This window comes from Ursus arctos, unplaced genomic scaffold, assembly GCF_023065955.2.
Source record: "Ursus arctos isolate Adak ecotype North America unplaced genomic scaffold, UrsArc2.0 scaffold_14, whole genome shotgun sequence".
In the NCBI taxonomy this organism is placed as follows: domain Eukaryota; kingdom Metazoa; phylum Chordata; class Mammalia; order Carnivora; family Ursidae; genus Ursus; species Ursus arctos.
Window position 1 is genome coordinate 68,880,960 of NW_026622808.1, and position 14,893 is coordinate 68,895,852.

General features: G+C 56.6%; 1 protein-coding gene across 2 annotated transcripts in view; it reads left to right on the forward strand.

Annotated features, from left to right (window-relative positions):
- Positions 1–14,893, forward strand: part of EFCC1 (EF-hand and coiled-coil domain containing 1) — a 42,351-nt gene that overhangs the window by 1,384 nt on the left and 26,074 nt on the right. For both annotated transcript variants that reach the window (XM_044385100.3, XM_026501461.4), the window contains exon 2: positions 1,127–1,410. In XM_044385100.3, the coding sequence (XP_044241035.1) occupies positions 1,127–1,410 (284 nt within the window). The remainder of the gene's footprint in view (positions 1–1,126; positions 1,411–14,893) is intronic.

Sequence of the window (14,893 nt, forward strand, 5' to 3'; positions counted from 1 at the left end):
AGTCATTCAACAGGCATCTTGAGCTCTCTGTGGTGCCAGGCTAGGGGGTGGGAGGTGCGTTAGGAGATAAGGGGTGAAAAAGGCCCTGTCCTCACCCTTAAGGAGCTTCCTGCCTAGTGGGGGAGACCGGCAGCTCACTGGGTCATTCAGCAAATATTTATGGGCCTCCCTCAGGGCCGGGGCCAGGTGCTAAAATAGTGTCCCTGTTCATCAGACAGTCACTGGCCACCAAACACCTGTGGGGAGCCAGACCTCTGGGATGTCGAGAAGGAAGCACTGAATGACATATGGACCCAGCCCAAGCATCTGGGATTCAGCCAACAAACACTTCAGCGCTGTGCTCAGCACTGCACTCGGCCTTGTGCGGAGGGTGATGGGGGTGGGAGGAGGAAAAGAACAGCCTCTGCCCCAAGGGGCCATAGGTCAGGAGGGAGCTACTTGTATTAGCCCCACTCTGCATATTGCCCAGTCACCAGCCCTGAGCGGCAGAGCGCAGGCTGAGTATGAGGAGGGGTGGCAGGGTGCTGCTTTCAGTGGTCATAGCTACGGACAGGCAAGGGCTGGCGGCCTAGGAGCAGAAGAGAAGCGAAGGGCGGGAGTGGGAAATGACTCCTACGGTGGGGAGGAAGGTGGTCCAGGATCATTCATTCTCCAGGTATTCATTGAGCACCTACTGTGTGCCAGACCCGGTTTAGGTGTCGGGACACAGTGGTAAACCCCACCCTCAAGAACAGTCTATTGACCAGACACTGGGGAGGTCCAGAAACACCTTTTTGAGACGCTTAGATTGTTCCTCGCGTCTCAGGATCGGAGGAGGCTCAGAAGGCTGAATGCTACCAACGCAGGAGATAGGCAGAGAAGAGTCGTGAAGTTCGGGTACTGGTACCACGCAAAGATGAGAATATTGGGCTTTGTGGCCCAGTTTCCCTAACCCAGGAAAAAGGAGATAATTAGAGCTCCTGCCCCATGTGAATTGTTGCAAGGATTAAAGGAGTTGAGACCACCCTGGGAGCATAGGCAGTGCGCGCAATAAACGTGCACCGTGGGTGTTCCGGGGGGCGCGGGAACGGTGGCCGGTGGCCGACGCGAGGCGCTCACGGCGGTCCCCGCGGCCCTGTCCCCGCAGGTCGGCCTCTGGAAGAGCCAGGCGGGCGCGCAGGAGGCGGGGCGCGGCGGGCCCGAGGCGGCGGCACGGGAGCTGCGGCAGGCGCGGGGCGCGCTGGCGGTGGCCGAGGCCCGCGCGGGGCGGCTGCGCCAGGGCCAGGCCGAAGTGCGGCGGCGCGCCGAGGAGGCCCGGGCGGCGGTGCTGCGCAGTCTGGGTCGCGTGCGCGAGCTCGAGGCGCTGGCGCGACAGGTGCCCGGGCTGCAGCGCTGGGTGCGGCGGCTGGAGGGCGAGCTGCGGCGCTACAGGTGAGCCGGTGGGGGGCGGCCCGGGGGCCCCAACTCAGCTCCGGGTCTCCCAGACCTCAGGTGTGCATCCTCCCCGCACACACACTCGTTCTCAGGTTCCTCTGTTCGTTCACACGTTCGCTCGTGGATCCCTCCTCTCGCTCGGCCAGCCGTTCTCCCATTTCTTCAGTCATTCAGCCCCTCATTCTCTCGCTGTCCACTCACTCACCATTCACGTGCTTGTTCACCCACAGAGACCTTCCGATTGCCCCTTCGCGGGTCCCGAGAGGACATAGTTATTTTTATTTGTTCTTTGAGCAACACAATAACGATGGTGACGATAGCTCACGGTTGCTGGGCGCTTAGTGTGTGCCAGGCTCTGAGCTGAGCGCTTGAGTGGCCCAGTGCTCACAACAGCCTGTGAGGTGGGTACCGCTTCATCCCCATTCTGCAGATGAGGAAACAGATGTACGGTGATCCCTGGGGCTAACTCCACCAGGCAGGAAGCTGGGCGTGGGACCGAGTCCCAAATCCCAGCAGGGCCTCTGCCAGGTGTGTGACCTTGGGCAAGTCACTGCCCCTCTTGGAGCTTCTGCTTCCCCTTTGGTAGAACACAGGCTGGAGTCCCTGCCTGCCAGGGCGGCTGTGAGGAGGCAGCGAAGGCCTGCCCGGCACTCAGCAGGTGCTCAGTAAACAGCGCCCTCTCCGTTTTGAATCGCCAGGCACGCCTGACTTCAGCATTTACTGGGCACTGGTTCCCTACAGAGGCCATGCCAGGTGGCGGGGATGTGACTGGGAACAAGGCAACCCGAAATCCTGCCTGAGTAGCCTTTACTGACCGTGTGAGATCACCATGTGACTTGGTGAATAGCAGCAGGCGGATGAATGCTGTGGGGGAAGGGCAGGCCCTTCGCAGGTCATGCTTGCCGCAGGCTCTGCCAGGTCCTTCGGTGACGGTGACGCTTGAGCTGAGAGCTGCGAATAGGGTGTTACGTGGCAAGATGGGCCGGAGAGAGGAGGAGGGGAGAAGGGGAGAGTGTTCTAGAAAATGGGAACACCGTGGGCAAAGCCCTGAGACAGTAGGGACTTTGGCACATTCCAGAAACTAAAAGGAGACCAGACTGGCTGGAGGAGGAAAACCAGAGCTGCAGGCAGAGGCCAGGCCATCCGGGGCCTGGAAGGTGGTGTCAGGGACTTCAATCTTTCCCTCAAAGAGAGCATGGAAGTTTTCAGCAAGAGGGTGACAGGAACTGATTTGCATTTCAAAAAAAATTACACTGGCTACAGTTGTGACAAAGAGGTGGGAGGAGGGGGAAGAGCAAGGGACCACGGGGAGCCCACAGAGGGGCTGCTGTCATCCTCCAGCCAGAAGGAAGCCGGTCTGGCCCAGGCTGTTGGGCAGGGCAACCAGAAGGGGAGCCTTTGATCCTAGCCCCTTAGAGGACCTCCTCTTTGACTTTGGAGGTGCTCACAGCTGGGAGATGAGAAGGCACAATGTGGAGAGAGGCCTCCATGAGGAGGCCCACTCTGGGCCAGCCTCCTGCAGCTCCAAATATTTGGATAGTCACTTCCTGTTTGCATAGCTGATCGGCTCAAGAGCCAGGCTGGCTGGCTTGGGGCCTGTGTCCAGCCTTGGAACTTTCTCCAAGAGGAGAGATAAAGGGTCTCTTCTTTGTTTTAGCCTGAAGTAACTGTTCTCTACAGCACGATGTAAGGGCCACTACGAATACCCCGATAGCCCTTTACAGCAGAAAAGGGGGGTTTGTATCCATGGCACCGTTTAATCCTCACAAGAACTGTGCAAGGTAGAGGTGTTACCCCCATTTTACGGACAGTGGGAAGTGAGGCTCCGAGAAGTGAAGTAGCACCCCCGGGGCCACCCCGCCAGAAAGTGGAGAAGTAAGTTCGGCCTCTACAGCCTGTGCTCTTCCTTCCTTTCCTCCTTCCCTTGTTGTGTTGAGACACAGTTACAAGATGGCTGCCACACCTGCAGGCCTCGTGTCTACTGTTCAGGCATGAGAAGGACGGGCCAGGTTGGGGGTGGGGAGGATTTTCTTCAAGCGAGCTTTGCCTTTGTGTTCAGGGAGAGATACCCCTGCCCACCAGAGCCTGCACCGCCGCCTCCTGGGCCAGAACCAGGTCACATGGCTGCTCCTATCTACAGGAGAATCTGGCCATATTGATGCCCCAAACACGACTGGGTTCTCTTGGTGAGGAAAAAGACGAGCAGATACGGCAGAGGCTCCAAGGAGATGCCCAGTGAATGAGAAAACCGAGGGCCAGAAAATGAGTGACATTGTGTGAAGGTCACAGTGTTGAGGAGATGGCTCTGTCGCTTGTTTCTCTGCCCCTATAAAAACATGGCCCCTAAACCATGCCCAGCCCCAGGAGGCAGACCTCCTCTGCCCGCTTTCTATGGGCAGAGTCTGTGGGCTGACTTGCCCCAAAGTTCTCCTTCTTGGAAGAAAGAAAAGGCGAGGGCATAGACCAGCCAAGGACATGCATTGAGCATCACCTGTGTACCCGGCGTGATGCCAGACACTTTCCCCACATTCACTCAAAAGAGCCCCTCTACTGGCCTAAGACAAAGGTTTTGTCATCTGCACTTCACAGCTGAGAAATCCGAGGCCAGAGAGGCAGCAAAACTTGCCGATGTGGCCCAGCGAGTTACAAGCCAGGATCCAGACCCCAGCCCGAACAGCCCAAAGCCACATACCCCAGGCCAGCCTGGCACCGTGCACAAGTCCTCCTGGACTCCCCCAGCTCCCCACCTCCCAAAACGCCTGCAGGACCTTTCACAGCCTGCAGAGGGGCTGTGGGCTACAATGTCACGGCAGCTTCTCCGGAGCTCAGACGTCCCCTGCTTGTTGAGCTGAACCACTCCCTCCGTGGCCAGACCCACTGGGCCTGCAGTCTAGAGCTGATGGATGGAAGGGGCACCACACCCCAAAGACTAAAGCCCCAGCACGCCCTCTTAAGCGCCCCCAGGTGTTCCGCAGATGTTTCTCTGAGGGGAAAACAGTGCAATGACTGAAATCCGTCCTGGGAATGACAGCTTGAAGCCATTTGGTTAGAACCCATGACCCGACTCACACTTTTCCAGCGCTCTCACAGAAACTGACCCGCTCTGATCTTCTCATAATGCTCGGAGGCTGGTATGAGGCCGCATTTTTTCGAATGAGGAAATAGAGCCATGGGGGTGGTCTCCTAACCAGCGCTTGGCTGTTTCGGCACTCTGGTGAGTCTCCCAACTCCTAATAAATTTGTCCTTTCCCCTTCTCTGCTGTCGCCTTAAGATGATATCTCAATCACTCCCCTGCTCAGTGCCCAGACTTCCATGTACTTCTTTCTCAAAACCACACATTCTTTTCCATCCCGCTCAGTCCTTGTGTTGTGGGTTCTCTCCAGTCCTTCATCCCTTTCCCGTTTAAACATCCCACTTTTCCAGTCTCTTTGGGACTGCCGCGACATCTGAGCTTTCCCTGGTGCTTTCTCTCTGCTCTTTCTGTGATGATGACAAGGTCTCGGTGTGCTGTTGTGATTGTCCACGGTGAGCCCCTCTTTGGCGGAAGCCAGGATCCTGGAGCATCCACCCATCACCAGGGTTGTGGAGTTCCCTCCAGGGCTGTCCCACCAGGGCCTGATTCTGGGCCAGTTTCTAATTTCATTTCTTGGTTTGAAGTTTCATCACTACCCAGGTCAGGAGAAATTGAGCTCCGTATCTGGGGACACCATCCAAGGCCAGTAAGTAGGGTTTTCTCACCTCTGTTCCTGGATGAGACAGCCCCTGGAGGGCCCCCTGCTTCATGCAGGAGCCTCCTTGTATGAACTCACAGGTGAGGTCTTCAGTACCTGTCCCCATTGGGCATTAGAACCCCAGTCCTGACCCCTCTGTGGGCATTTCAGGTCCATCTCCTGCACCCCATACAAGCTGGAGGTCTCTCCTTCTTGTTCTTGGCTCTGTATATTTATTTATTTGAGAGCGAGAGAGTGAGAGGAGAAAGCACAAGCAGGGGGAGCAGGAGAGGGAGAAGCAGACTTGATCTGAGCAGGGAGCCAGAGGCAGGGTTCAATCCCAAGACCCAGGCAGACACTCAACCAACTGAGCCACCTAGGCGCCCCTTGGCTCTGTATTCTGATAAGAATGGTTATGTTTTATCCAGTACTTCTGTGCATTTGTACCTGGAAAGGGAGCCTCCCCTAGCCCCTCAATGCGCCATCCTGGCCAGGAACCTAAGAGAACGGACGGTAAATATTTAAGCAATTGGGGATGCTCGCTTATCAGTTCCGCATTTCCTACGCAGCTTCCATGGAGAAAGTGGATATCTCAGGTAACCAGGAACAGCACAGATGCGTCCTTTGCCCTCGGAGGCTCTTCTGGGGCCTGAGGGGAGCAGCTCATGAGCACGCATGTTAGGACACAAATGTGCTGGGTGCAGACGGGCCCCAGCTGTGGGAGTCCCAGGTCACGTAGAGGCATTCCGGGACTCAAAGCGCTCTTCGGGGCTCTTGGAACCAGGCGAAAACCCAGGGGCTCACCTGACCCAGCCCAGTCGGCCAGGAAGGATTACGTGTTCCATCACAGCCGCATCAGCCTCTGGGCTCCTGCTTCCCACATCTGGTCACACTATGTCATCTCAGACGAGAGATGAGAGACTCCGCTGCTTCTTCCAGTCCCACAAAATAGTCTCTCCTCCCAATGCATTTTTGAGCACAGGAGGACTTACTGATGATTTGGGCAGGGGGAGGGTACGGATTACATTATAGTGATAGTTTTATATGAATATTTGACATCACAATTCATAAGATGTCATTTGACCTCACATCTAACAAAGGTGTTTCACTGTTACTTCTCCCAAACTACACCCAGCCACTCTCCACCTTTCTCTTCTCTCTTTTCTCTTTCTTCCTATTAGCCATCTCTCTTAGACGAGTGCCTGAAAGCCTGCCTCTAACTGACTTGGGTTAAAAAAAGAAAGTGGCTCCTGGGAAAAGGTAGGCAGTCAGCTTCAGGCATGGCTGGATCCAGGTACTCAATGTCACCAGAATATAGAAGCTCTGCTTTGCTCTTAGGCAAGTTCTCTCCCCTGGTAGCCTTTGGGGCACTTACCTCTTCAAAGCTCCAAGTCCAGTAGAAAGATCATCTCTCATCTGAGCCATCCCACTGAATTCCTGGAACTGGGAATTATTGAACAACTTGGAAACATGTTCATTCCTGAATGCATCAGGGGGCGCCAAGACGATTTGCTGTTCTGATTGGCCCAACCTTCGTCACATACCCGCTGCTGGATCACAGCCAGCCCCATCGAACTCTCCCCCATCTTTGCCTCTCTCTGGAGCTTGTGGCCCAAATCCCTTTTTCTTGTCTCCAAAAACACTGGAGACTCCCTGGATGTTGGAGGCCTAAGGAGGAAGCCTGGTTAGAACAGGCTTGTCTCAAAGTTGGCTTTTCCAGGTTGCTGAACGCTTTGGGGTGGCTAGGGGTACTCTGCGCCTCACCAAGACAGCCCGTGTTGGCATTTCTTTAGGCCAGCACCCAGCCCCGGGCTCACAGTAAGATGGCGAATGAATGGACGCATGAACATGCGGATGGACACTGACCCCAAACGTGTCCTGGTAAGGAGGGTGCGGGCATATGGGACCCCAGCACAAGGTGAGCCCTGACTCAGTGGTCCAGTGGACAGATCCTGCTTCAAGGGGAGCGGTGCTCCTGGAGGAGCCGCCCTTGACTCGGGCGACGGGGGGGTTGTGGGCATCTCCACCTTCTCTCGAAGCCCCGGTGTCTGCGCTGCCTGCCGCACCTGCCCCGGCTCTGTGCTGAGGGGCAGCTGGGCCTTCAGGACACCTGGGCAGGCAGCCTGGGGCCAGCACCGTGGGGCAGGGGCTGGGCTCCAACTCACAGAAAAGGAGACTGAAAAACCCAGCCCAGCTGGAGCGGGGAGGAGGGGCCTCTGCCTGGCCTCTGTGGCTTTGTTGTCTGGGAGGGAAAGATGAAAAGCCTTGGCGGGGGGGGCGAGTAGGAGGACAGCTCATTTGGCCGGCCACCGAGGAGGCCACCGGGGAGGGGACACAAAGATGAGGCCATTGGAGGGACACCTCCTTTCTTCTGGCCCATTGCAGCAGCCCAGCCTGACCTTGGGGTGGGGGGGCAACGTCAGCAGGTCAGGGGAGAGAGGGAAGCAGACAGGCAGAGGGGGGGCAGTGGGGCATGGGGCGCCATCTGGAGCTGGGCGGCGTCTGGTCACGGATTCCATTAGTCTTGGAAGCAGGTGTGTGGGTGGCCACTGGTGGGAACTGAGGCCTTTCTCTCCGAAACAATACCCGGGGCTCACAAAGGGGCAGTGCTGGTCAGGCACCGGCTGCACGCTCCAGCCTGGGACCCTCCACGGAGACGGGCGTGGCGGGTGGGGGCCCAGGCTCAGGAGGCCCAGCCTGACCTGGGTTTGAATCCCAGCTTTCCCACGTACTTCCTGGGAGGCTTTAAGCCCTTCCCTTTCTCTCTGTGAGCCCCAGTCTCCTCATTCACAAAGTTGCCCCAGGAATTCTGTTCCTCTGGGTCTTAGGGTGACTATCCAGTGAGACATGGAGAGGCGGTGGGGTGCGGTAGCTGGAAGTGCAGCTCTGGGAGTGTGACCTGCAGCAAACTATTCTCATTCTGTGAGCCTCGGTTTCCTCATCTGTAAAATGGGGAATATGAGAATATGGCTACTACTAATAATACCCACTTCTAGGGTATTTGAAGATTCAGAATGCTAATACGTATAAAGCACCTAGAATAGTGCTTAGCACTGAGAAAATGCATAATAAATATTGGAAATTATCATTATTGATCCCTCATCACACTACCCCCCATTAATAGTAATGGTGATGTGGTTGGTGTTGTTGATATTAACAGAGTCCGGCCCCTAGAGCGCCTTCTGTCTGTGGAGACCCCCAGCAAACAATGGACAGTCTCAGCTGATTGTGGACAGGACACTAGTAAGGTTGCCCGGTGTAGACAAGCACGGACAAGGCAGAATGACTGGCTAGGGGCAGGGCATCTCCTGGGGGAATGCCGTCATCCAAGCTGGGTATTGAAGGACGAGTAGGAGTTTTCTCAGGCAGGTTGCAGTGACTACAAAGGCTTAGAGAGGCACAGGGCCCTGGTGCCTCCTGGGAACAGGAAGACTTACTGTGGTGGAGGGTTTGAAGTGGAAAGCGGCAGCAGCAGAAGCTGAAAGGCAGGAAGGGGGTGGTGAAGGCTCTGAGCACCAGGATGAACATGAGGCCTTTACCCCAGACGACAAGGGAGACAGAGAAGGGCTTATGCAAGGAGCAAAGGCATCAGATTTGAGCTTCACAGAGACCCTCTTCCTGCGTGTGGAGGGCGGATCAGACAGGAGGGACGACAAGAGGCATGGAGGTAGGTGAGGGGGCTGCATCTGGGTCCAGAGAGAGAGGACACAAGGCCTGACCTCCAGCACCTGAGAAGGGATGGACCACCAGCCCCATACCTGGCGGCCTTGCCAGGAGCTGGGGGGAGCCTCGGGCCTGCTGTTCTCTATTCCAAGACAGAGCCTTCTGCAAACCTTAGGATTTGAGGGCTGAACCGGACTTAAAGCTGGATGCGGAGTCGCGCTGGCAAGCAGGACTTGCCTCTGGATAGAGGAGCCGGCGAGGGACCCAGAACCAGCCTGATATTCTCACCTCGTGGTGGGTGAGGGACAGGGTAGAGCAGTTAACACAGCACCCCAATATAATTGTAGACATGCTAGGAAAGCATGGAATGGACGGGGAGCTCAGACATCAGAGGTCAGACGGAATGAGCATTCTGCCTCACGCATCTTACATGGGTTGCGTTTACGGTGACAAACTCTAAGGAGCCCATTTCAGCAAAGCTTACCGCCGGGCACAGCCCGGGGTAGGTGGGTGGTGTTCAGTGAGTGGTTTCTCCCGACTGGTCAGGGTCCTGCCAGAGCACATGAAGCCTTGAGTGGGGGCGGGGGTGTCACCAAATCTTTCGTCCCCTAGCTGCATCCCTCTGAAATCGCAGTCAGAGTTTGCAAAGCCGTCCTTAACAAGACACACCGCCTGGCTCTAAACTCAGGCTGCAGGCAGGTTCACCACCTCCCTGACGCGTCCTCCTACACGGTCCACAGGCGACGCACTGTGGCCCGGCATGGCACGTGGGCGCTCACGCCACACCTGTGCAAGGGTGCCATTCTGCGGGCAGCTGGGAAGTTGTCCCTAGTGATGGATTTATCAGCTAGGGAGGTTTTTGGCTGCAAGCTGCCGAGAACTCACCTAACAGTGGTTTGAATACATTGGGGTTCCTTGTGCACGCCTCGCCAGAAGTCGGGGAGTGGCTCTCTTGAGTCTTTGCAATGTTCCTTCAGACAGGTGGCCTCCATGACCCCACTGAAGACAGAAAGGGGGACATCTGTTCTTTTCTATCCAGAAAAGCAAAACCTGCCCCGAAACCACTAGTGGATGTCTACGTGAACAGCATGGCCAGAGCGGGGTCACGGAGGGGCAGAAGGGCCCGGAGAAGGAGTGAGGCCCTTCCAGCCCCAAGAATGGAGACAGCAGGGCAGAGGAGCGGTGGAGTTCTTTGATCAATCGTATCTCCCAGAGAAGTCCACCCTCGTTCAAATGCATGTGCCCAGCCGGATTTCTCTGAGAACAGAGCTGACAGCCCAGGGTCTGGAGCTCTGTGCCCCTACCAGGGAGAGGGATCTGGACTGTACCAGCTAATGCATGCAGCGGATGTGTCCTTCAGAGAGGACGCTGGCGCCCGCAGAGGGACATTGATCTGCCCACGGTCACCCAGTAGGAGAGGGCACAGCCCTCAGGAGTCCCGGAGTCTAAGGCTGTCTGTGCTGCTTCCCTTGGGTTGGTTCGGAACAAGCTTCAGTTCCTGTGTCTCTGTGGTTAGATGAGGGGTGGGTGCTGAGGTCACCAGGTTTCGAGTCCCAGCTTGTCCAGTTCCAGGCCAGGTGGGTGGCCTGATGCATGCAGATGGGTTCTAAGTGGACCAGGGTCCCCAGGTCAGAGCCAGCCACACAGGACCCAGGGTGGCCTGAGAAGCCAGACCAGTCACCTTCAGCCGTGACCCACCTTGTCTACTTGCCTCGATATGCTGTCTGTTTCCTTGGATGCCTTGACGCTTCTTGGGAAACTGCGACTCAACCTGTTTGTGCCTTAGTTTCCTCATCTGGAAAACGGGGTTAATTTTAGAGCGGACATCATGAGGTTAAGAATTAAACAGGATATAAAAAGCACTTCAAATTGTGCCTGGCACATACTTAGCACTCACGGATGTCATTGTCATGGGTCGGCCCTCTCGTGTGGGGGGCCTTGTCACCTGCGGGGAGCATTCATGTGTCCGCTCCACACCCTGGAGCAGCCGGAAAGCCCCGTGCCGCCAGCACACCCCATGCGTCCTGTATCTCTGCTTGTCCCGCTTGGCTTTACTCACTCGTGCTCCACGTGGTGGGGAACATGGCTGCAGTGACCCCAGATTCCCCGCTTTTCAAAGTCGGTGTCCCGACCTACTGCTTTCCAGCACCTGTGCAAAGTCCCAGGGAGGAGAGCTGGCTGACCCAGCCTGGGGGACAGACCCAGGGCCGGGGTTCCCGAGGCCAGGGTGCTGGCATACTCCATCCAGCCCGGGGCCAGAGCATACCCTCCAGCCCGCAGTCTGGGAGACAAGGGGGCAGGGCTGCTCCTCAAAGCCACAGGGGGGCTGTTGCCAGGAGACGGAAGAAGGACGCAGGTCAGACAAAACCAGCAAATGTTCAGCACATGAACTTCCTTTCTGGAAATGAAACTCCAAAGTATAAAGGCTGTAACATGGCACCAAGCAAAGGGAAACGAAAAAGCGGATGTTTGGGCCTCAGAGCCAGATGCTGGAAGTTTTTTGGAAGTTTGTTCTGTAGTGCTGTGTGTAGTGTAGTGGTGTTCCAGAAAGTCAGAGGTCCTGGTACATGTGGATGGTTCCCCTCGTCTAGGGTGGTCCCATCCACATAAGAATGCGGTGCCCACCCACAAGGAGGCATTGGCAGAAGAGGCCAGTGCCCGGGTGGAGGCCTGCCGTGCCTTGTTGCTCCGGAGGCACCAGAGCCGGGACCTTGACATCACCTGGCCTCGAATTATGGGTGGTAGAGATGGCTTCGGCCTGAGACCCAAGCCTGAGAAACTCTGGAGCACATGACGGAGTGGGCACCACGGTCTCCGGCTGTTCTGATGGGATGACCTGGGGTATAGATAATCCAGGTGTTCCTGTGTAGGGGAAATGGTGAGAAATAAATGCTTGCTTTTTTCGAGGTAGAGGGAGATCTAGATTATATTGGAGACTTGTTGCTGATCACTGAAACTAAAGCCAAACTGCTTTAAATTTGAAAGTCAGGGAGCATTGGGGCATCTGGGTGGCTCAGTCAGTTGAGCGTCTGACTCTTGGTTTCAGCTCAGGTCGTGATCTGAGGGTTCTGAGATGGAGCCCTGTGTCAGGCTCTGCACTCAGCAGGGAGTCTGCTGGAGATTCTCTCTCAAAATAAGTAAATAAATCTTTAAGGGGGGGGGGGCATTATCTACTCATAAGCTTGAGAGTATGGCTTCAGGCATGGCTGGATCCAGGAGCCCAAACAATGATACATGGAATCTCTCTATTTCTTACTTCTGCTTTCCCGTAGTTGGCTGCACTTTCTTCCTATACGGGAGCAAGACAGCTGCCAACGTCACCAGGATGAGCTTCCATCCTCCCAATCGCCCCCAAGAGAAAGGCTTTTCTTTTCCAGTAGTTCTAACAAAATCCTTAGATTAACTCTGATTATCTTAACACGGTTATGCCCATCCGTGACCCAATCATTGACACCAGGAACATGGATTGTGCTGATTGGCCCAGGTGCGGGTCATGTAACTACCCTGGACCAATTCCTGTGATTGACCAGGCCTGGAATGCATGGCGTAAGGGGGGAGAGTGGACTCTTCCTAGACTGGGACCTTCTTGTGGGCATGATGGCACCCAGAGCCCCTCTTTTCTTTCCCTGCTGCCACTGAGCCCAGCAGGGGGCCAAGCCCAGGAAAGACGAAGGTTTCCCCCTGACTGGCAGGTGCATGGACTGTCAGAAACATCCAGGGTTTTCCATTGTCTGCTCTGAATGGGGGAAGGAGGGGACACTTCGCCTGAGAGGAGTGAGGTGACTTGGAGAAGCGTGGGGCCAACAGCACTTAGAGACCCAGTAAGGGTGGGGGACAGAGATTGTTCACTTGGTCTCTTCACAATTTCTGTCAGAAATAACTACTGAATTTCTTTATTCACCCAAATTTTGTTGCGTGCCCAGAGAGTGTCGATGCCGTGCTGGCAGCCATGACCACGACGAAGTCTCTGCCCTCGTGGGACTGGCCTCCTGGCTGGGGGAGACAGTCAACCGACGGCGTAAGCAGGAGGAAGGAGGGATGGGCAAGGTGGAGGAGGGAGCTGGGCTATGGCGCCCGCGCAGTGTATCCGTCAGCTTGGCTGCACGACGAATACCGTGGGCTGGCTGGCTTCAGCAGACGTGGCTCGTCTCACAGCTCTGGAGGCCGGAAGTCCCGAAGCCAGGGGTTGGCAGGGTTGGATTCTTCTGGGGGCTCCATGGGAGGATGTGTTCCCAGCCTCTCTCCTGGGTGTGCAGATGGCCGTCCTCTCCCTGTGACCTCACGTAGTCCTCCCGCTGCGCGTCTGCGTCCTAATGTCCTCCTCCTATAAAGACACGAGTCAGATTGAATGGGGGCCAACCCAGTGACCTCATTTGAACTTGATCACCTCTGTAAAGACCCTGTCTCCAAATACAGTCACTCTCTGAGGTGCTGGGGGCGAGGACTTCATATGAATTCAGTCCCTGGCAGGAGGCTTCCTTGAGGAGGAAACATCTGAGCTGAGCTCCTAGAGCCAACCCCTCTGAATCCTGCCAAGTCTGCAGCCGGCCTGCTCCCCCCAGCTGCACCCGCCACCCGCTGGGCACGGGCACCATCCCGGATGAGACTGCTGTCCCTAGCTCCCCGCCAGGCGCTGGCCACAACGTAGCTTCCTGTTGCCCTTAGAATAAACACTGGCCTCCTCCTGGTTACCATCGTGGCCCTGAGTGATCTGGCCGCTGCCCCGGATCTGGCCCCGGCGTCTTGCACTCTGCTCACTGTGCACAGCGCTCTGGCCACAGCGACCCTCTGCTCCTCGGGCGTTCAGTCCCTGTCGGGCCTGCCCCGCCCAGCTCACGTCCGTACTGCCGGTCTCCTCCACCAGGGCTCGCTTTGTCAGAGGCCCCAGCCCCATCCAGTCCGTGCCCCTGTCACCTCTCACACCCCCTGGCCTTTTCCATCCTTAATGTAATTTTGTGATGACTTCATTCATGTCCGCGTCCCCCAGGGGGAGGCAAATTCCCCGAGGTCAGGGCTGTTCTGCTGTAAGTGCAGTGTCTCTCCAGCCAGCGCAGCCCCAGGCTCAGTAATGCATCTGTCCGATGAATCACAGAACGAAATTAGCAGCCAGGCTGGCAGACGCCTCTGGAGACCACTCGGCAGCAGCACGGCCCCTGCACCAAGACCCCTATGGGCCCCCTCGCACCTGCCCCCGTCCCAGGAAAGGCAAGCGGGAGCAAGATGAGGGATGAGGGGCCATGGAGAGCCCTTCCCAGGCCTGGAGGCCCCTGAGGACCGGCCCACACTCGCCTCTTCATGTTTATTTTCAGCTCAGCCTCCACAGCCCCCCTCTCAAGCTCTTCTTCCTACTGTTGTTCTCTTGTTTTCACATGCTAGTCTCCGTTTCCTGCGAGGCTTCGCTCAGGAAACGCCAAGCAGCAAAGGAAGCACAGTGCACAAGCCCGCAGGCCCTCGGGGCAGGCTCCGCGACCTGGCCGCCTGCCTGGCCGCTGCCACCCCTCCGCGGGCCCTGGCCGGGCGCTGGGTGTCCTGTCCGCCCTGCAGCTTCCCAGGCACAGAGCGCCTCGGTGGCTTGGGTGGCTGAAAGCAGAAAGACAAGCAAACGCAAGTGACACTTTCCATCTATTCCGGAGGGTCTGGGGCGAGGTGGGGGGGGATAGTGATGGTCTTCTGATGCGTCACCTCGGTGTGTCCCTTGGTGACAGCCCCAAGTTGTCCAAACATGAATCCACGCTTGCTGTGAAGGCACTTTGAAATGTTATTAAAGTCCATTATCAGTTGACTTGCGATAATAAGGGAGGTTATCCTGGGCAATCCGGGTGGGCCCGATTTCATCATTTGAAAGGCCTTTAAAGCAAGACTGAGGACTCCCCTGAAAAAGAGAAGGGGTTCCGCCTGTGCCCAGCCCACCTGGACCTCCCCCTCCTATGGATTTCACACTGGCTGAGCCAGCCGCCCAACCCCAGAAGCCACTTCCTTGTGATAAAGCCCTGAGACAGCACTAGAGCTGGAGACAGACACGGATCAATACCCCCCACTGGCCGCACTTCTCCAGCTGACCCCGACCCAGCCCAGGGCTGAGGCAGAGGCGACAGCACGAAGAACA